This window comes from Rhamphochromis sp. 'chilingali' (assembly GCF_963969265.1).
Source record: "Rhamphochromis sp. 'chilingali' genome assembly, chromosome: 1".
NCBI classification, from domain to species: Eukaryota; Metazoa; Chordata; class Actinopteri; order Cichliformes; family Cichlidae; genus Rhamphochromis; species Rhamphochromis sp. 'chilingali'.
The window spans coordinates 38276998-38297253 of record NC_137929.1 but is presented as its reverse complement, the minus strand read 5'-3'; the positions used below and the strand labels follow the sequence as shown (position 1 = coordinate 38297253).

Below are 20256 nucleotides of genomic sequence, written 5' to 3'. Positions count from 1 at the left end.
AGCATGCATGTTGATGATGCTGTCAGTACTGAGCTGTGGCAGAGGGATAAATGCCTTTTAATCAGCCGTCTGCTTGTTCTTTAAGCAAACAGGCAGCGAGTTGTTCGTGTTTCTCTGAGATCCTCTTCCCAATCGAGGCTCTCTTTGATGCTTCAGCCACTGAATCAGATGTTTTTTTTGCTGCAGTGCCTCTCTGCAGAGATCACTGATCTGATCTTTTACATTTCGTCCTCTGCAGAAATTTTTTGGGGAGTGTGTTGAACATGATGAATGAAATTCAGCTCTCAGATTCAAGTCGGTCTGCTCGTGAAGCTGTTAAATTATCTTACAAATGTGTTTGTGATGTAAAGAAAAGTTAGATGTATGTATGTCTCATAATTGGACCAGAGCAGAACCCCTCACTGCATCTGTGTATTCTGCTGAAACTAAAAACTACAAATAATGTCAGATAAATATGTTAATAATTAAGTTCTTCACAAGTTTGATATGAGAGACCAGAGAATAATAGGAAAGTTCAGTTACGATGCTTTATAGTTGTCACGAAGGGCCTGAGGAAGTCGCTCATGCACGCGCTGTCTGTCCACAGGAGCCCCAGCATGTCCCACGGCGTGGACGCCATCGGCCTGCAGGTGGATTACTGGCTGGCCTCTCTGGCAGAGAAGCGGCGGGAGGGAGAGCGACGCGACACGGGCTGCAAGAACACGCTGAAGAGCGCCTTCCGCTCGCTGCAGGTCAGCAGGCTACCAGGCGGGGGCAGCAGCGATCCACAGGCCCAGGTCAGCACCATGGCCATGACTGTGGTCACCAAGGAGAAGAACAAAAAAGGTGAGGCGTTGCAAATCTGATGCTTTAAATCATTTTTATGATTATGGCTTCACTTGAAACTAAAATTTGTAATATTAATAACGATTGATTAATTTCACTGATTTCTTTCTTACAATGATCCCTGTATTGCATTCAGCACAGACTGAGGCCATATTACATTGTTATCACTAAATAAGTGTTTTTGACTTGCAGGCTTGTTGCAGTTAGCCAGGTTCCCTGCAGACAGGCCCTAAAATAGTTACTGCAAAGCCCTTTGGACAAGTCTTTAAAAGGAATCCCTCAGATCCATGTTCAGAGCGCATACTCTGAGAAGCAGGGTATATATATGTGTCCTCTGTAGTGGGATACTAGAGATTTAAATGCAATTGAAGTAAGCCAGTCTAAATCTAGACTCACACACTGCCACCCAGTCGCCGTCTCCCTCCATCACACAGCACTTTGACTCTGGTGTTTGTTCCTCCCTTCAGTTCCTACCATCTTCTTGGGGAAGAAGCCCAAAGAGAAGGACGTAGACTCCAAGAGCCAGGTCATCGAAGGCATCAGTCGACTCATCTGCTCGGCCAAGCAGCAGCAGACCATCCTGAAAGGTGAGCTGGATGATCGCGAGCAGCTTTGTTTCTTTCCTGCTCACATTGTAGCTTATCCTCACCGTCGTTTCCATCTCCCACCAGTGTCCATAGACGGCGTCGAGTGGAACGACGTCAAGTTCTTCCAGCTGGCCGCCCAGTGGCCCACTCACGTCAAATACCTACCTGTCGGACTTTTCGGCTACAGCAAGCCTCCCTCGTAGGGCCGAGCGCCTCGACTCCTCTAACCGGACCTGACCTTTCGACTGCCCTCCACACAAACCCCACCTCTCAGCCGCCCGCAGAGCTGAGGGAGGACATAAAGCAGCTGGACTTTCTCCTTTTCCTTAATCTCATTTTGGCTTCAGTTGTCTTATTTGTCTTTAGGGAGAGGAGGGAGGGCAGCGCTGGGGTGCAGTGCTGTTACTAGTCACTTTATTATTGCCCCCTTTCTGTGTGTGTTGGTGTGCTCCGTGAGTATGCATGCACACGTGAATGTACAGTATGTGTGTGTGTGGGTGTGTGTGTGTGTGTTTACAAGGGGACTACAGCACAAGATTATTAGCTAACTGCCTTTTATGTTTCCGTTCTATGGAATGCAGCAGCATGCAACCACTCACCGGTTTCAAAGACTGCCCCCGCCCCCCTCAGAAGACCCCCGATCCTCACGTGCATGCTCTAAACTAACAGATACACCAACCATGTGCCGCAAACAAACTCCAAACTAGTGCAACAGCGCCTCAGCGTGTGCACAAGTCACTAAGAACGTGCAGCCAAATAACAAAGCTGGCGTTTAATGGATTCCCCCCCCCCCCCCCCCCCCCCTCACCCTATGTTAGCAGAAAAAAAAATGCCCTTCAACAAATCCTGTTGGTTTATTTTTTAATTTCAAGGGCTTCCATACTATATCTATATATATATTTCCTCTGTAGGTGATTTGGATGTCTAATGGCAAATATTTCCTCTTAAAAAAAACAAAAAAAAGAGAGAAAAAAACAACAACCTGTAAATGTCAAGTGTCCTTTAAAAAAAAGTGCAGTAGTGAGAAATGTCCAACCCTTCCCTTCAAAGCTGTGTCGTGATGCATAGTGTTTGTTACTGTGAAGAGATCCAAGACATCAGGGCAGGGGCTACCGTAGTGTGCATTTTCTTTCATCTTTATTTGCTATGCACTTACCGTACGATTACACGTGGACCGTTTTGGGTGTTTAACAAAATAACAATAAAGGTTTAACTCTCGTTAACAGCAGAAATAAATACATATGCAACAGAAAGCAGCAAAATGCATGTTTAAACCATCCGAAACTCTTACAGCACTTAACGGGAAAAGCTGTTGTTTTTTCTTTCAGTGTTCGTGCTGTAAAAATGGGAGTTAGTTACTTGCAGTGAAGCACAACGTTGTGGCCGATGTCTCCCCCCCCCCACCTGAAAAAAAAAAAACCTGTCTTCATTTTATTGGCTAGACTGGCAGCTTTGTTTTCAGTGGGAACAGCAGACCTGGTGGAAACTCTCACAGAGCGTGCTCGTTGTCTTTCGGCTCCTTACTGACCTTTTTTCGTTGTTGTTTGTTTTTGCCTCTCCACTACATGCTTTCTCTAGGATGTCATGAGGTGATTAGTGAGTGTACAGTAACTGGTAACAAGTGTGTGTTTGTGTGTGTGTGGTGTGAAATACATGTAATGTGATCAGAAACTTTAAAAAAAAAATCACTTGAGAGGAGGAATTGTTTTTTTACCATGTGACAGAGGGCATGCAGCTGGTGTGTAAGTGTGCGTGTGTGTTGATGTCAGTGACTATTCGATTAGAGCTGCAAAAGCTGCAGTGGTCATCTTGTTCACTTTGTAGACTGGCACAAGGCGAATACAGTTTGTTTTTCTTGATTAAACAGTAAAAATTGGACAAGCTTGAAGGTTAACTGAACTTTTAATGACAGAGGGAACCATTGGAGCTAAAATCTAAGAATGTTTGTGGATTTATAAGTTGTTTTTAATGATTCTGCCTTGTGTCACCTACATCGTAACACTCTCCAGTGAAGTATTACTAATACAGCTTTTTTTAAAATAGTGTTAATGCCAATTTCTTGGTTTAAATGACTTTTTTTTGGTTTGTTTGAAAGTCGATCTCAAAGTGGTTTTTTTTGTTTCTTTTTCTCCTGTGTCGGCGTTTAAAGTGTTACAGTTGTGATGTCGGCGGCACATGTCCATCTCTGTTTTTCCTCTCCTGTTACACAATGCTTCGCTAACGAGTGGTCACCGCCGAGCAAACACTCAGCTAGCTGCGGATTGATTTTTTTTCTTTTCTTTTTTCTTTTTTTTTAAGGGATTTCAAAAAAATTTGAATGTATTGAATTCAGTTTACGTGTGAACGACTGATTAGTTTTGTTAAGACAGTAGAGATCACAGACTTTTAGAAATGAGGCTCCTCTTTTTCCTCGTGATGACAACCACTGAAGGCCCTTACAGACAGAGAGCTGCCTTACATACAATATGTCGGGTTTTAGGGTTCCTGGATGATGGACTGTGGTTTGACGTAGAGGTTGCTCGATCCAAACTAAAAACAGGAGGTTTCATTCCACTACTAATTCCTTTAAAAGATACTGGCTTAAGCGTAAAATGCTGCATTTGCTGAAACAAATCAAAGACCTTTGCTAAGAAAATAGAACAAACTTTTAGTACTACTTTAAAATAACCCATATATACAGAGACTTTACAGTTTATTTACTTCATTCAAATGAATCTAAGGTCCAGAACTGAGCTGCTGCACCGCTTGAAGGAAACAACCTTTGGGTCACACCAGCTTGTGTTTCTGTGAAGTATCCTTTAGATTAAATCTGGATTTTTTTTAAATCAATCAATCAATCAATCAATCCTCCTGGAAACCGAGAGGAGAAACTTAAGCGTCAAATAAGAGTTGGTGGAGACCAAAACTGAGCTAAAAGCATATTCTGTTGTGTCCCCCCCTTTAGAAACTAAAACAGTTCCCACTCCACATTTTAACTCCTTCCAGTAAAGTCAGCCAGAGTTGAGTTTCTGCATCGTTAGGTCAGCAAAATAAGAACTGTGAAAATAATGATTAAAATACTAGATGCACTATATGGACAAAAGACCTGAGTCAGCTACATGTTACACATGGAAACGCATGCTGTGAAGCTCCCGGCGCACAGTTTTTGTGCTGATGTTAATGTCTATGCCATATCCCTCATCGCTCGGTGACCCCACTCTGTAACTTTATGTGGTCGGGAACTTCGTGGATAAGTTGCCATGGTTACTCCTGTTTAGTAATAGTACTTACAGTTGACAGTGGGATATTAAAGAGGGAAATACTTCAATGGTGGCACCCTGTTACAGCACCTCACTCAAATTCAGTGAGCTCTTTGCACCCGCCCATTCTTTCACAGATGTTGTAAAGGCAGACTGTCTGGCTAGATGAATGATTTTTGTGGCAACGGGTCTGAAAACAGTTGAATTCAAACATTAGGAAGTGTGTCTCAATACTTTTGTCCATATAATGTATATTAGGACTCAGTCAATGAGGCAGTGGTTCTTTTCCCCACTACATGGCAACCTCAAAACTATTTGCTAAATGTATGAACTCGTAGTGTTGAAATAGTAGGTTTTTCTAACTTTAGTATGGAAGTGTGGTACGGCATTTTTAAATTTGCGAAATTTGTACAATATTTGGAACGAAACCTTCAACTTTTTAATGTAAATTGTAGCTGGGCTCGAGTATCTGCTGTTGGAAGAGACCTCTAATTGAGTCAAAATGCTCTTTGCCTTGTAGTATTGTTAGTCAAATTATTGCAATGATGCGATTTCCTGAAATTAAGCGTAGTCTTGTCATGCCTCTTCAACTTGTGCGCTCAGAGGGAGATCACTGAAACTGAGCATTAGAGGTATTAAAAATCACTGCCAGAAACTAAAATGTGAAGAAATTGTGAGACTATCCAGAGATATGTAGGTTTTTGGTGGATGCTGATAGCCTGAAAACACCCTACATTAACAACAAAGTGATCCTTGTTTTGAAGTTATTGCATTGTCAACACAGTCTCATTCCTTATCACCTAACAAAAACTGATTTCACCCCATTTACATGTTCTCCTGCCGTCTCTCTGAACAAGCTGGTTGTTCTGTGTGTGTAAGTCCTGAAAGTGTTGCTGTGTATTTCTTTTTCTTTTTTTCTTTTTTTTAATACCTGTACCTCTGTACCTGTGTCAATGTGTTTGTGACGATGGTTCTTCTGTCCTTGACTAGTCGTGGTTAGAGATTAGGAGCTGTTCGGTCCATCAGTAATCTGTCAGTGGTCAGCAGTGTCTTTCTCTCTCTGCCATCCTTCTGGTGATGAGAGAGTCTTCTTCTTCACCAAGCCTCCACAAGCTCACCTTTCTGAGAGCATGCCATTACCCCCTCACATGTTTTAATTTAATTTAATTTTGCCACCTGTCTTCATGAAAATGTGAGTTACCTGTGAAAGCAGTAGATTTCTACCCGACCGAGGTTCTGCTCAGAACAGAGCGCCCTGAGCTTGTGGACTTGTGAAGAGTATTTTGCACATACCATCATTTCTTCAGCAGCAGTCTTCAGCTTTTTTGCCTTTTGCCTATAACAATACTATAAGAAACAATGATGCTTGTACATATCAGAATAGTACTTGTTATATTGTATTCTTTATTTTTTTGCTTTTGTTTTTTTTAATTTGACATGTTTTGTAGTACCGCTTTTTTCATGATTACGTTTGTCAATCAAACAGATGTGGGATGAGAAGTGGAAGTGTTTCATTGTTTCATTGTTTTTTTTAAATAAAGATATTCTTGATTTGTAGCCCTGTCTCCTCTTACTGGACTACAGATGTGTGCTTGTACTACAGCTCCATACAGCTTATTTCTGAAGTGGAACAAACTGATGCAGACACTGTAGCCTGTCTGGGTAAATATCACTTAATATGTGCTGCTCAATGACGTAAAATTGCAGAAATAATGGGAACTTTACTAATTATAGTCTTTGTTGGAGAGTAAAATCAGATTTCTGATGAATACATAAAGTGTAAAAAGTATAAATTAAGCTTAGCACATGATACTTATGAAACAAGGCAGCGGGTCCTGTGGATGGAGGATGCTGGTGACATCATCGGACAAAGAGCTTTAGCAAACCAAGAGAATTATATCCAAACTTCTGTTTTGTAAATAGTCTACGAGTTTTAAAAATTCATTATTCATATCAAGTGTTTGTATTGTTGTTGCTTTTATTTTTTAAAACAATATTTTATCGTAACTAATCATCTATATAAAGATGTCGCCGAGTGAACGTTTTACAATAAATAATAATAATAAACTTTATAAAGCACACTTAAAAACCAAGGGTATGCCAAGGTGCTTAACATGTAAGATAGAGAATAGGAGCAATTACGTTTTCCTATTTTACCTTAATGTTACTAAACAATACCATGCAAATAGCATAATAATTTACACCATGTCAATTTAGGTTATTATATTAAATAGAGTCTTGAGGGAAACTGAAAAATTCAGACGCTCGGATGTTGCGAGAGCGACAACTCGACTATACGCATGCGCAAGATGTATTCCCCGCCTTGACTGAAAAATGTCGAACGTGAATCATCTTAGTGCTTTTTCAATCTTTGGTTGGGGTCTCTGGGAACTCAGCCATTTCGTTTTCTCTGTCAAATTTTGAAGCACATCCACAAAATAATCAGTTTTATGCCGAATAAAGGTTCAGTCGTTTATTCTGTGAACACCGAGGTTAAAGTTAAAAACACAGCTAAATATTAGCTGTGTCCACCCCGTCATCTACTGTCAAGTGACAGCTGGGTAAGTTAAAGTGAAGAAAAACGTAAACAGCAGCTAGCCAAGGTGGCTTTTAGCTCAGTTAAACTTGTTGCCGTAATCGCATTAAAGTAAACTCAGTAGCGTGCGCGAGCTATTTCGGTTTATCTACAAATAACTGCAGGCGTGTTAATTCAACAAAGCAGGTGTGCTAGCGGCAGCTCTCGTCACCCAGCAGTCTTCAAAGTAAAGCTAATTTTAATTTAACGGCTGCTTTGCGAAGTGAATTTTAGAAAAACAAGCGGACGTGTTTTCGTGTATTAGTACAAGTTGCTCAGCGTTGAGAGAGCACTCTCCGTTTCGTCCTTGGATGCCGTTATCTTCCCATTGCCACTTGTCTAACTGTAAATGGAGTTTTATTTTGAAAAACCGGCACCGGACGCTTGTTCGTTTTGGTCAACTTGACGCGGGTCTGTCCGGAGCATCACAACATTGTGCTGCCGCTTTGTTCGAGGCTCTGTAATTGCTGCGTTTATCTTCGATGAAGGTAAAACTGAGGATAAATAATAATAATACTTGCACTACGGTGCACTTAAACGGTCAGAATAGATTGTAGTTTATGTTGCATGAGGGCAGTTTGTCGGTATATTTGTAGCAGTGGGACGGCCAGGTCGATAAATCTGTCGCTAGAAATGAAGCATCGCTCTTTACGTGGTGTTTGTTGCGGGATTATGTGTGCATATTGTAAATAATGCAGCCCTGCGTGTGCTGATGATGATAATGATATAATAATGATACGCATCTCTGTGTTGTGTAACACCTTGGAGGATCGGGCCTGCACTGTTTACAAACAGGCTGCATGTCGGGACCAGACACATCAACACGTTTTCAGCGATGGACAGGCATTTATTTGGCCTTATGTTCATCGTCTGTTGTAGCTTTATGCTTTTTGAGCAGTGCTCTCTGCTGTCGGTCACCTTCACTGATCTGCTGACTTCCTCCCCGGCATTAGGCCTCGGCCATCCACCGGCTCCTGCCTTTATTCATGGCTCTGAAGGGTTTAATTCAAACGTGAGGGGTGTGCGATCGCGATCATTTCCTGCTGCCGCTCGTTTGTCCGCCCGCACAGTTAGCTCTGTTCTTCTGCATTTGTGAAGCGGTGGACTTGAAAGGAAGCGTGAATATTGGTGCATTGCAGTCAAGTGTATGAGGCAAGATGGGAGGGGGTGGGAGAGGAGGATGGGTGAGAGAGGAAGGGAGGGAGCAGGAGAGGAGAACAGAACAGGTGCGCCTCCTCCATCAAAGCTGGGAGAGAGAGAAAGTCACGATGTTGCACATTTGGCTCCTCTGACGACCTCTTTCTCCTCCTGCTGCGGCTGCAACCCTTTCACTTACATCTGGTCAATATGGAGACAGTGCGCATGCTCAAGGCGGAAAGTCGCCGTTTACTGTGCCAGAAGTGGCCCACGGTTTGGATATTGGACTTTGTAAATGTTATCTAAATATTAATACGCAGCATGAATGTTTCTCTTTTCCTGGCTGGAAGGATTCACAGTGCACACGTGTATCTGCCAGGCTCATCATGGACATGACTAATCATGACTAATGATTTAAAGACCATATAGCACTACATTTACTGTGAGTACTCCCAGAAGATCAGGAAGTCAATTTAAAGATCTGCCTTTAGTTTGTGAGAGATCAGTTAAAGTTGTAAATGTATGATTGAGAATTACAGGAAAGAAGTTTGATATTCTGAGATTTAAAAAAAAAAAGGTAAAAATACATAAATGTATTAGGAAAAAACATAAAAATTACTGTAAAAATACACTTTTCTAAAGGTTAGAGCTGTGAATATGTGAAGAAAAAGAAAAGATGGATGTTCTAAGAGTAAATTGGTTAGTTTATTATCTGGCATACATACAAAGAAAAAATATGCTCCAATGTTTTTTTTGTATTAAAGATGTAAATTTATGAAGGGCAGAAAAATTCCAACTTAAATAACAGAATTTTTCTGAGGTTAAAGTAGCAAAGTTACACTAAAAAGTAATCTTTTTTTAGAGATAAAGATGTAATTGGAGAAGGAAACTCAAGTTTAAAGTCTAATATTCTCTGAGGCTATAATTTGATCCATTTGCTGGCTTTTTAAGAGTCTTTTACTTATTTGTATACAATGTATGAATCCAATTTCTAACCTACGACTGCTCAGTTATGCTGCTACAGATGTTGGGACATTTGTCTTAGTTTAAAATAACATTTCATCCAGATGTCCGTCTGGCTCTAAATCCGACGCCGCTGTGATAATCGTTGCCCCGCCCTCACAAGGTTAGCTTTGTTCACTGATCACTTCTCCTGTTAATTGGATTTGCTGGTCTGTGTTTGTTTCAGGCTAAATTTACTTTAATTATCCGTCCAGTATACAATCTCACAGACAACCTTTCTCTTTCTGTCTGATGTCGGGAAGCTTTTATACAGCGTGCCTTCTGTTCATAACAAGACACGCTTGTGCTGCGTGGTTTTTGTTTTTCATCCATCTCTTTTAACTCCATCATTTACAGGATGATGCCAAACAGGAAATGAATCTCAGGAACAGTCCCTTCATTCGCGTTGTCAGTGTTTCTCATTTTGTTCTCCTCATTACTTTTGTTTGCGCCACATCATGTCCTTCAGTGTTTCCGGTGTGGTATTTCTCATTCATGAGCAGGTGGATAGAGGAACTGTCGGCAGCGCTGGGTTTGAGTCATAATATTACTCCACTATTTGTCTCATCTTTTGTGTCATTATGTCCTCACGCCGCAAATTAATCATCGCTCGTTTCTGTTTCTTTGCCACCTTCTGTGGCAGGATGTGGTTACACTGAACACCTAATGTTTTGAGGGTTTCAAGCAGGGCAGAATGTGAATCAGAAATGTAAGTAAATGTAGGTTTTCCTTCCCTTTTCTCACAGTGTGTGTGAAACCTGGCAATGTCCACCATGGTGTATCCACGTGAAGAAGCCCTGGAGCGACTGAGCCAGGATGAGATCGTCCTTAACACTAAGACCGTCATGCAGGGTCTGGAGACGCTACGTGGCGAGCACGCCCAGCTCCTAAACTCTCTGCTGGACTGCACCCAGCCACCTGTTGCACAAGAGAAGTCGGGGCTGCTGCGCAAGAGTCTGGAAGCCATTGAGCTGGGTCTGGGAGAGGCACAGGTGAGAGACAGACACTTAGGTTTTTGACGTTTACACTGAATTGTACACTGAAGTTCACACTCTATTGTGAACCTAATACAATAGGATGCTTTTATAAGGGTTTTTTTTTTTTTTACAAAGGCAATAAACAGGACATCTTGGATCGTCACTAGGCGGCCTGATGGCTTTGTGATATATCATGCATGAAAGAAGCTTTGTTGATATAAATGAAGTCTTTTGAAACAAAAATTATACGATCCTTGTAAGGTGTGATTGGTGCATACATGCTGAATGCAGGTCGTTCTAACCTGTTGCTAGGCAGCATCTTAATATGTGATATAGATAAGAACCTCCTAATGTGTATCTGTGGACCAAGGTGTTTGTTCACCTCTTGATCATGTGGCAGAGTTGGTGCACAAAGAAACAAACAAACAGATATTTTTGTGATTTTTACAATTTCCTTTTACACCAGGTGATCATCGCCCTGTCCAGCCACCTGAGCGCCGTGGAGTCGGAGAAGCAGAAGCTGCGCGCTCAGGTGCGCCGCCTCTGCCAGGAGAACCAGTGGCTGCGGGACGAGTTGGCTGGAACGCAGCACAAGCTGCAGCGCAGCGAGCAGAGCGTCGCCCAGCTGGAGGAGGAGAAGAAGCACCTGGAGTTCATGAACCAGATCAAGAAGTTCGACGACGACGTGTCGCCCTCCGAGGAGAAGAACCAGAGCTCGGGCGGCAGCACAGGCGGAGACGCTTCAAAGGATAACCTGGATGACTTATTCCCTAATGATGATGACCAGGGACCAGGTATGACATCAGCAGAGAGGCCTTAATGGGATGACTCATTTTAAGATGAGTACATTGGGATTTTACTGATGAATTTGTGCTCAAGCCAGTCAAAGCCTCACATAAAGCTGAAATCTATCATTTAATACAAGAATGATTCTGAGAGGCACACATGTTATGTAGGGATTGTTTGTTTTTGGCTCCCATGTGACCAAGACAGTTTGAATGAATTATGATATAACGATTTGATGAGGTTAATCATCGGTTCACAGTACAGGCTGTCCACGGCCCAGTTTAACAGAGAGAGTGCCGAATGTGGTACACCACAGGAAGAGATAACTGGTAGCTCACTGGGTGTTCAGTCACTGTGCAGCGTTCACCTATGCACATGTAATGATGACCGACCACAAGCCGCCTTGTCTGATCTACTCATGCTGCAGCTACTTCAAGGAAACATCTGGCATGCATACACATGTGAGTTAAGATTGGGCAGACATTTTATTTTAGTTTTACAGTTTTTAATCATTGCTTTATTTTTTATCTTAATAATATAGCACCTGTAGCCCTGAAGTCTGAACTGCAAGTCATTTAAATAGTTCAAACTTCTGTGCTATAGGTTTTTTAGCAGCTCTTCAACACAGCACATACAAAGATAAATCAGTTGTGTCAGTGTATGCAGCGTCTTTAGCTTTCCTGCAAATTAACCACACGCTACGTGCTGAACCTTCATTCGCTCTTACAGTGAAATATACATTCAGCCATAGTCTGAATGGCTAGTTAGCGTTCAGCAGCAGCAAGAGCATAACAAGCAGGAGAGAGGGTAGAGAGTACGACACATAGCTTTTAAAAGGCTTTATCTACTTTTTGGAGAACATGACTATCATCAAATTATATAAAGGAAAAGAAAATCTTGTTACAGAAGCTTCCTCCATTTCCTGCTGGAGTGCTGATCACTACAGCAGATCTGACTTCATGTTTTTTATCCACCATATGTTCTGCTTGGATCTGACAGTAACTTAGTTACTATTTTTGAAAACTGATGGAGTACTGAACAAATAATTCATTTGAGAACTTCATGTAACGCTTTAAAAACTTCTAGTAGGTAGTTTTGCTTATTCTCGACCATGCTGTGCTTCGTGTCACAGCCCAGCCCAGTGGAGAGGTGGCAGCCCAGCAGGGAGGCTATGAGATCCCGGCGCGCCTCAGGACGCTGCACAACCTGGTGATCCAGTACGCCTCTCAGGGGAGGTACGAGGTGGCTGTGCCGCTGTGCAAGCAAGCCCTGGAGGACCTGGAGAAGACATCTGGGCATGACCATCCAGACGTCGCCACTATGCTCAACATCCTGGCTCTGGTGTACAGGTGGGGGCTTGAGAGTGTGGATGCTTTTCATAAACTATTCATTGTTGTAAAATAAAGCCTCTGAACACAGCGCCATGGGTCTGTGCTTTGTGTTTTGTGCTCCAGGGACCAGAACAAATACAAAGAAGCCGCTCATCTTCTGAATGACGCTTTAGCCATCAGGGAGAAGACACTGGGGAAGGACCACCCAGCTGTGGCTGCAACCCTCAACAATCTCGCTGTATTATATGGCAAGAGGGGCAAATACAAGGAGGCTGAGCCTCTCTGCAAGAGAGCACTGGAGATCAGAGAGAAGGTACAATTGCAGTTTTGTTCATATTTGTGTTTTAGCAACTGAATCACCTTTTGATATAAAGGGTACATAAGCAGACAAGTTACCCAGACAGTCTCCATGTGGTCACGTGATTGTAGTTTGTTTTGCAAATGTGTGGTTGTCTCACTGTTGTAACCAGGTGCTGGGGAAGTACCATCCAGACGTGGCTAAGCAGCTGAACAACCTGGCCCTACTGTGTCAGAACCAGGGCAAGTACGACGAGGTGGAGTACTACTACGGACGAGCCCTGGAGATCTACGAATCCAAGCTCGGAGCTGATGACCCCAATGTGGCCAAAACCAAAAATAACCTGGTGGGAACTTAATTTGCACTACAGACTGTAAAGATAGATGTAGCGTCAGGGTGTAAAATGGCCAGCAGGGGGCGACTCCTCTGGTTGTAAAAATGTGTCTGGTTCTGTAAAGGTCTTTGGGAAAACTCCCCTGCTGTTCACGTGATTTAAGACGGTAGTAAACGCTGCCCTGATGAGCTTCTGGTCTCAGTCACGGGATTAAAGTCTGAACATCGTGTCGCATTCAGTAATTTTTTTATATTTTCCCTTCAGAGCCAAAAAGGAGGATAAAGAAAATATTGATTTATGTTTGATTGACAAGCTGCTGTCTTATGAGCGTCCTGTGTCAGTCAAAAGGACAACAGCTAAGCGTTCACCTTGGGGCTTCTCACTGGGACCAGTTAAAATCTAATGTTGGCTATGCCCATCTTTTATATACAGTCTATCATTTGAACACCCTTCTGCCTCTTCACTGTTTCACTACCTTTATAGTTTTTTTCCCCTGTGACTATTTCACCTATTTCTAAGATATTTTATTGATCTGATCAGGATTGTCGGTGCTTCCTGTTTCTCTTTAGGCCACATGCTACCTGAAGCAGGGGAAATTTGCAGACGCTGAAGCTCTGTACAAAGAGATTTTGACCAGGGCGCACGAGAAGGAGTTTGGCTCTGTCAACAGTAAGTAGAGCCAACAGGCAAACAGCTGAGTCACACTGAAGTGACTGTATCAGATCCTGCTGGTCACAGAGTTACTCAAATTGCCAGGACTGGGCAGAGAGGAGCAGGCTGTGAGTCAGGCTCAATTTACATCAGAAGTCTTCCTGTTAGCCTTGTTTTTTTAGATTCAGGCTGTGGTTTGGTCACACCCTGACGGCCGCATCGCTCTGAGTTCTCAGCAAGTCAGAGGATTACACTGAAGCTCGCAAAGCAGCTTAATGCTGATGGTTTCCTCCCGCCTATCCAGCTAAGTCTATCAAACCCTTATGTGCTCACATGCTCAGCACGAGAGCGGGCTTTAGCTGGGTTTGGTGAGTGACAGCTGCTTGTTTACATGAAATCAAATGTGTTTACATAGACAGAGAGGCATTACCTCAAACTAAAAATGGGTAATTTCAGGATTTTGGTCATTTTTCAGGACAATTAAAATACTTTTTAAACTCAAATCCAACTCCATGCTGTATTTCAGGACTCTAGACAGTTCCTCCTTAATCATAACTATTATTTCCCTTTTAACCCAACGTTTTTTTATTTGACTGCAACTGCTTTTGAAGGGCAGCCATGGAAAATGTGCCTGAAATGACCAAATTACAGACCATATTAGAGGATATCCAGCAGACTGAAGTGTCATTCATAGTTATTGGGTTATTTTTATGATTTTAACAGTGCAGAACAATAAAAAGCATCTTAAGTCCTCTTCAGTGTGGGTTTGGTGGCCCACACATGATGTTCTTGTATAAAAAAAGTAATTATGTGATATTTCTGCCTGTTGCAGATGATAATAAACCAATCTGGATGCACGCTGAGGAAAGAGAAGAGAGCAAGGTAGGCAGGCAACACATACAGTGGGTATAAGGACAAGGTTTTTTTGTTGTTTTAACTTGCTGCCTATCGGACCAGCATTTTGTACTTGTCTCCTCCTGCTTTCTGACTCGTTTAATATTAATCTGTGTCACTCTTTCTTTCAGGGCAAACGCAAGGACTCAGGCCCATATGTAGAGTATGGGAGCTGGTACAAGGCCTGCAAGGTGGACAGGTAAATCAGACATTTAGATCCACTGGAAACAGGTCAAAGTCTAAACTGTCTGATCATGTATGTGACCTAACTGTGAATGTCTACCAAGGGAGGCTACTCTGATCTGATGGCCTTTTTGTCTTTTTAAAAAGATGAAAAATGGTAACACAGAGGAACAGAACAGGGAAACTATCATCACCAAAAAGGAAGGGAAACAAAGCTCATTACAAATCTATGTTTGCCTCAAAAGACTAGAAGTTAAACCACTGACTTTATCAGTCTGTGGTTCGTCATTCTTCTAGTTTTATAGTAGAAACGGCACATTTCCATCCCTTTTGTTTGAGGAGCAGATACTTTGCAGACTGTGTAACAGTAAACTTCTCAAAGCAGCAGAGTGTTTGCTTTGTGGTTCAGTTTGGGAAAGGTCTAACGCTTGATTGTTTAACCCTGATTGATGGATTAGGTTACTTTTAAAAGATCTAAAGAAAAAAAAAGCTGGATTTCTTTCTTTCTCAACAGCCCAACAGTGAACACAACCCTCAAAAGCTTGGGAGCTTTGTACCGTCGCCAGGGCAAACTGGAGGCCGCAGAAACACTGGAGGAGTGCGCCAGCAAGTCACGCAAACAGGTGCAACAGGAACCCTCTCGACGACGGCCGTTTGAATTACCGCCTTTAGATTAGTCATCTGGGCTCTTTTCAGGGATTTTTCAGTTAAGCGAGCGGATTTGTTCAACAGGCATTCCAGCTACGATTTATTGGCTCATAAACTGTGTGCCAAAGTGATTTAAAGATCAGTCGTACTAATGTTTGCACATAGTAAAGAACACATGCTGCGTCTGCTGTTGTATAAAAGGGTTTTTTTTCAGGCCCTTGCATCACCCTTGTCTTTATTTTCCTCTCTCAGGGTATTGATGCCATTAACCAGAGTAAGGTGGTGGAGCTGCTGAAGGACGGAGGCTCTGGGAGCGACAGACGACACAGCAGGGAGGGAACGAACGGACCTGGTGGACAGAGAGGGGAGAACGAGGGCGACGACTCGGCTGAGTGGAACGGGGTAACATAAGTTTGGAAGCTAATAAAGTAGCAGTATGTGTTCACATTGACTGGATGTGACTACAGCGTAAACCACAGTGTGAATAATTTCATAAAGTACTGTGGAAATCCTTGTCTGTGAGTCTGTTCTAGCGTGCCTTAAAGGAGGTGTTTTTCTAAAGTTTTACTGTTGCACATCTCGCCCTCAGGATGGTAACGGGTCTCTGCGCCGCAGCGGCTCCTTCGGTAAGATTCGTGATGCTCTGAGAAGGAGCAGCGAAATGCTGGTGAAGAAGCTGCAGGGCAGCGGTCCTCAAGAACCCCGCAACCCAGGGTAAGACTACTGCAGCTGTGCAGTCAGGTTATAGTTATGGTTACTTCAGTTTTTCTTCTCGCCAGTCCAAATTACATTCGCACTTCAGTTCCCAAAGCTAAAAGTACATCTTCAAAAAATTCAGACCAATTATAACACTGTTCAAAACTGAAACATACGAAACTGAAACAAAGATGAACATCGTTGAACACACAGGACGTTGAAGCACAAGGATGATTCTCATAATGAATGTGCAAGCAGGAAATCTGCATCAACTGTGTGATGCTGTTGTGTCAACATGAAGAAGTAATGAGTCATGTTTCCAGCACGTTGTTGAATTGAGGCAGCTCTGAAAGAGAAACGGGGTCCAACCTGGTACTATAAAGGCGTACCTAATAAAGGGTCCAGTGGGTATATAGTTGAGTATAACATTTACAATTGAGCATGAAGGTTGCGTGACCTTGTAAATAAGATCCACGATGAAGCCTTAATTGCTCGGGAACCATGATGGGTGGTCTGCCTTGTCCATTCCTAAATATTACTCACATCACTCAGTTTTGTAAAAACACTTTCTGTCTTTAACTCATTACTGAAGTTTGTGGTTTGAGTTCACTGGTAATCGTGTGTTTCTGTACAGAATGAAGAGAGCCAGCTCCCTTAACTTCCTCAATAAGAGCACCGAGGAAACCACACAGGTACTTTATTCCTCACAGCTGCAATTTCACTCAGGAAATTCTATCTTTCGAATTAAATATCGAGTCCAGGTGATTGTCTGTTACCTGACAGAATATGCACAGCGTTTCCTAACCCAAATACTAACACGACCTGATCTGCCTGCAGGATGTCAACTCTGGACTCTCAGACAGCAGGGGGCTAAGCGCCAGCAACGTAGACCTATCCAGACGCAGCTCCCTGCTCGGCTAGACCGGAGACGGGAGGCAGAAGCGGCCCGAGGAGGAGAGGCTGTTTGCAGCTCGGTTTGGTCCAACTACACACTTAAAGCTCAACGCCAGATCAAACACTTTGCGCCTGCAGCATATTTTTTTAAAGAACACTGGGGAGGAGGGAAAGCATTAGCTCCACACTCGAGGTCGTCCTCTGAGACGCCGCTGCTTCGCTGTATAAAACGCTGCCATCGATCAGAAAAGAGAATATTTAGATACACATTTACGAGCATGCTGCTTACTAGTTCGTGGAACGTCTGCACCTGAACGCCTCGTGTTTTTTCTGGGGGGTTTTTGGGGGTTTTTCCACTCACAGCACCGTAGCAGAGCATCGTGCGTTATGACAGGTCGGTTCCTTCAGTCCAGATCTCTTATGTGCAGAAACTCAACCTTAGGTGGGCTAATTATAATCCAGGTCCAGTCCAGTTTCACCAGTAGCATGAAGTAGACACAGACACTAACCATCCACCTGAAGCATATTGCAGATGGTAAAAACGGTACTACCTGAAAGATAGAGCAGAGGTGTAACAAGAGGATACAAGCATCATTAGCACTAACCATTTCAACCTCACTTTATGCCTTTTTTATGTAAATACAGATTTAAATTATTTGGTATTTGATTCTGTGTGTATAGTGCACTGATTTATTTCTTTGTTTGTTTGTTTACACTTTATTTCTGGTAAAGAGGGTCTCATTTAGAAGTAAAACACTACCTGTATGAAGGGCGGAGACTGGAGATGAAGGAAAAGAATGGAGTGATGTGAAGGTGAAAGGTTAATGGGCATTGGTTGATTGTATCCGTGACACTAAATGTTGATAAATGTATTACCTCAACTGTTCATGTCCGATACCAAGTCGTCAAAGTTTCACTATAATCGTGTGCTTTAAATGTGACAGTACTGTATTTCTAGCAACAATCTTGCGATCTACTGAGCATACTTTGATGGGAAAGGTTATTCATTTCCACTGGATTGGGTTGTGACAGCGTTTGGGGGCAGAAACTGCAGTTTTTCATGAGTCAAAAGACAGAAAACGGGACAGAAAATTCATTTGAGGAAAGATTTTTTTTTTTTTTTTTTTTTTTTTTTTTTTTTTTTTGGGGGGGTTCACATCCTCTAAAATGATGCCGTTGCGTTCCTAGTGACTTAATTTAAAGTCACGTTAAAAGAGCTTTTAGGGGTCGTGCGTAATCCAGGACATACTGTTTCATGTCCCATGTCCTATTTTGCACTGCAGGTTTAGGAAAAGATCATGTTTTATGTTAAAATTCTGCCTTTCATAGCATTTCTGTTGGGAAAAAAAGTCCTTTACAGGAGTCCATGTGCGATGAGTTGACTCTAAAACGGCAGTATTTGACTCCTTGGTGTCCCTGAAGCCTCAACAGGGAGTTTAATCAAAGTTTGTTTTGGTACCTTTTACCTGAGCTTCATGCGACTAAATAATAAAGAAAATTTGATGTTTAAAAATAATGTGTTTACAATCATTACAGCAGGATATTGAAGTGAAAGTGTCTTTTAAAGCTGTGGGTAACCCTCTTAATTATTTGATCAGAGCTGATGCAGCCCATCAGCTGATGTGTTTACTGTCATTCCTCTTGTGAGTTTGTTGTAGTTTTTTCTGTATTTACTGTTGTTGAATGTGCATCATTTTGTGCAAATCAGTCCTTATTGTTACATTTCTTTATTTCTTTTTTTTTTTCTCCTGGGTGGATCAGTCATCAGTCGTAATCAAACCCTCGCAGGGAGCTGGCTGATGGTGGTCCGTCCTCGCTGACTTTTTTTGTTGTTCTGAAGCGATTTTTTTGTTTTGGCTCTGAGCTTTTATGTCGACGGTACAAACAGCTGGTTATTTGAATGTTGATTTTTAATGTTGATTGTGCGGGGTCTGGTGGATTGTTGTTGTTTGCAAGCCAGGACGCTACTATCAGGAGAACTATCCGCCGAATGTACTTCTTATCATGTTAAAGCAAAATTAGGGTCAGCAAGTGATGTTACACCCTCAAGTTTTTCCTTGACTTGACTTCATGACGAGAAAGTAAACGAAAAGGTGAATGTGAGTTCTAAAAAGGTGAAGGCAGGTTCGTGTGAGGCTGTTTTGCCATCGCCACGCAGCTACGGAAACCGAAGGCACGCTTTTTTTCTTTTTAATTTTTAATTAGCCTTCGATCTCTGAGTGGCGCTAAGTTTATCCTGTCTGCTTCAGAACGTGCGTGATGGTGCAGGTTTAATGAACGGAGGAAAGGAGGAGTACCGAAAGTGCAGGACGGAGTTAAAAAGAAGTGAGTGGAAGAGCTTTGGAAAGACGCTGGAAAAACATAAAGTGCTTTAAGTGTTGTTCACAGCAAATAATGTACAGAGTTATACATGTATGACCTTTATATACGCGTTTACTGTTTGTCACTTATTCACTCATAAGAATGATGGAAGATTCCTATAACCATACACACAATCTCAACACTGTCTAACTGTATGTGTGTGTTTATGTGTATATACATATATATTTAAAAATCAAATGGTGAAACACTAGTTTGTAGCTGAAGATCCAGTAAAGATCAGTGCTTCTTTCCAGTACACACCATCATATCAATACTTACCAGTACTGTAAGGTATTAATCATTCACTTCTACACCCTGGGTCGGTGCAGTGTAATAACTGGGATTTCAGGAGATGCAGACTCCTTAAACATGTCACCGCTAATGCACTATTTTCTCATGTGGGAGAACAAAACTGCTACGGCTGTAAATATTAATTTGTGATCAATGCAGCAGCAACAATTTGATCCAAAGCTTAAAAGAGAAATCTTGATTTCTGTGTGCTGTCTGTCCAAATGTGTATGGAGATCAGTGCATGTACTCAGAGCCACTGATGGTGATGTACGTACGCAGGCCTTCTCTCTTTTTTTTTTGTTATTTTTCTTTGTTTTTATTTTGTTGCTGATGATTTCATGCATCTTATTATGACGGGGCCAACCTAATGTGTATTTTAATCAAAGGTTCAATAAATGCAAATTCCACTTTTCAAACCAAATCCGCCTCCTGTGTGTTTTCCAAACTTTCTACAAAGGCGAACGTGCGCGCTGAATTGTTTTAACCATTTCAAAGTACGTGTGTGTTTAAGTTTTGACAGCCAGGGTGTGGGGTGTTAACCGTACGC

At 42.2% G+C, this 20256-nt stretch overlaps 2 protein-coding genes across 3 annotated transcripts in view; both read left to right on the top strand.

The window, feature by feature from the left end:
• pacs1 (phosphofurin acidic cluster sorting protein 1) overlaps positions 1-1754 on the top strand; it is a 70422-nt gene extending 68668 nt beyond the window's left edge. For both annotated transcript variants that reach the window (XM_080905235.1, XM_080905234.1), the window contains exons 22-24: positions 587-825; positions 1293-1412; positions 1497-1754. In XM_080905235.1, coding sequence (XP_080761361.1) covers positions 587-825; positions 1293-1412; positions 1497-1615 — 478 coding nt within the window. In that variant the 3' untranslated portion in view covers positions 1616-1754. The remainder of the gene's footprint in view (positions 1-586; positions 826-1292; positions 1413-1496) is intronic.
• A 5871-nt stretch (positions 1755-7625) lies between these two features.
• Positions 7626-20123, top strand: klc2 (kinesin light chain 2). The gene is made up of 14 exons (XM_080879931.1): positions 7626-7714; positions 10112-10357; positions 10809-11136; positions 12261-12477; positions 12583-12772; positions 12930-13103; positions 13661-13760; positions 14575-14624; positions 14768-14835; positions 15334-15442; positions 15720-15869; positions 16057-16181; positions 16798-16855; positions 17001-20123. The coding sequence occupies exons 2-14, from the start codon at positions 10130-10132 to the stop codon at positions 17082-17084; spliced, it is 1881 nt and encodes a 626-aa protein (XP_080736057.1). The 5' UTR covers positions 7626-7714; positions 10112-10129; the 3' UTR covers positions 17085-20123.
• Positions 20124-20256: the final 133 nt, after the last annotated feature.

Coding starts and splice junctions, on each gene's coding strand:
- klc2 (XM_080879931.1), top strand. CDS start 10,130: ATGTCCACCATGGTGTATCCACGTGAAGAAGCCCTGGAGCGACTGAGC. Junction 11,137..12,260: donor TGATGATGACCAGGGACCAG/GTATGACATCAG, acceptor TTCGTGTCACAG/CCCAGCCCAGTGGAGAGGTG. Junction 12,478..12,582: donor ATCCTGGCTCTGGTGTACAG/GTGGGGGCTTGA, acceptor TTTGTGCTCCAG/GGACCAGAACAAATACAAAG.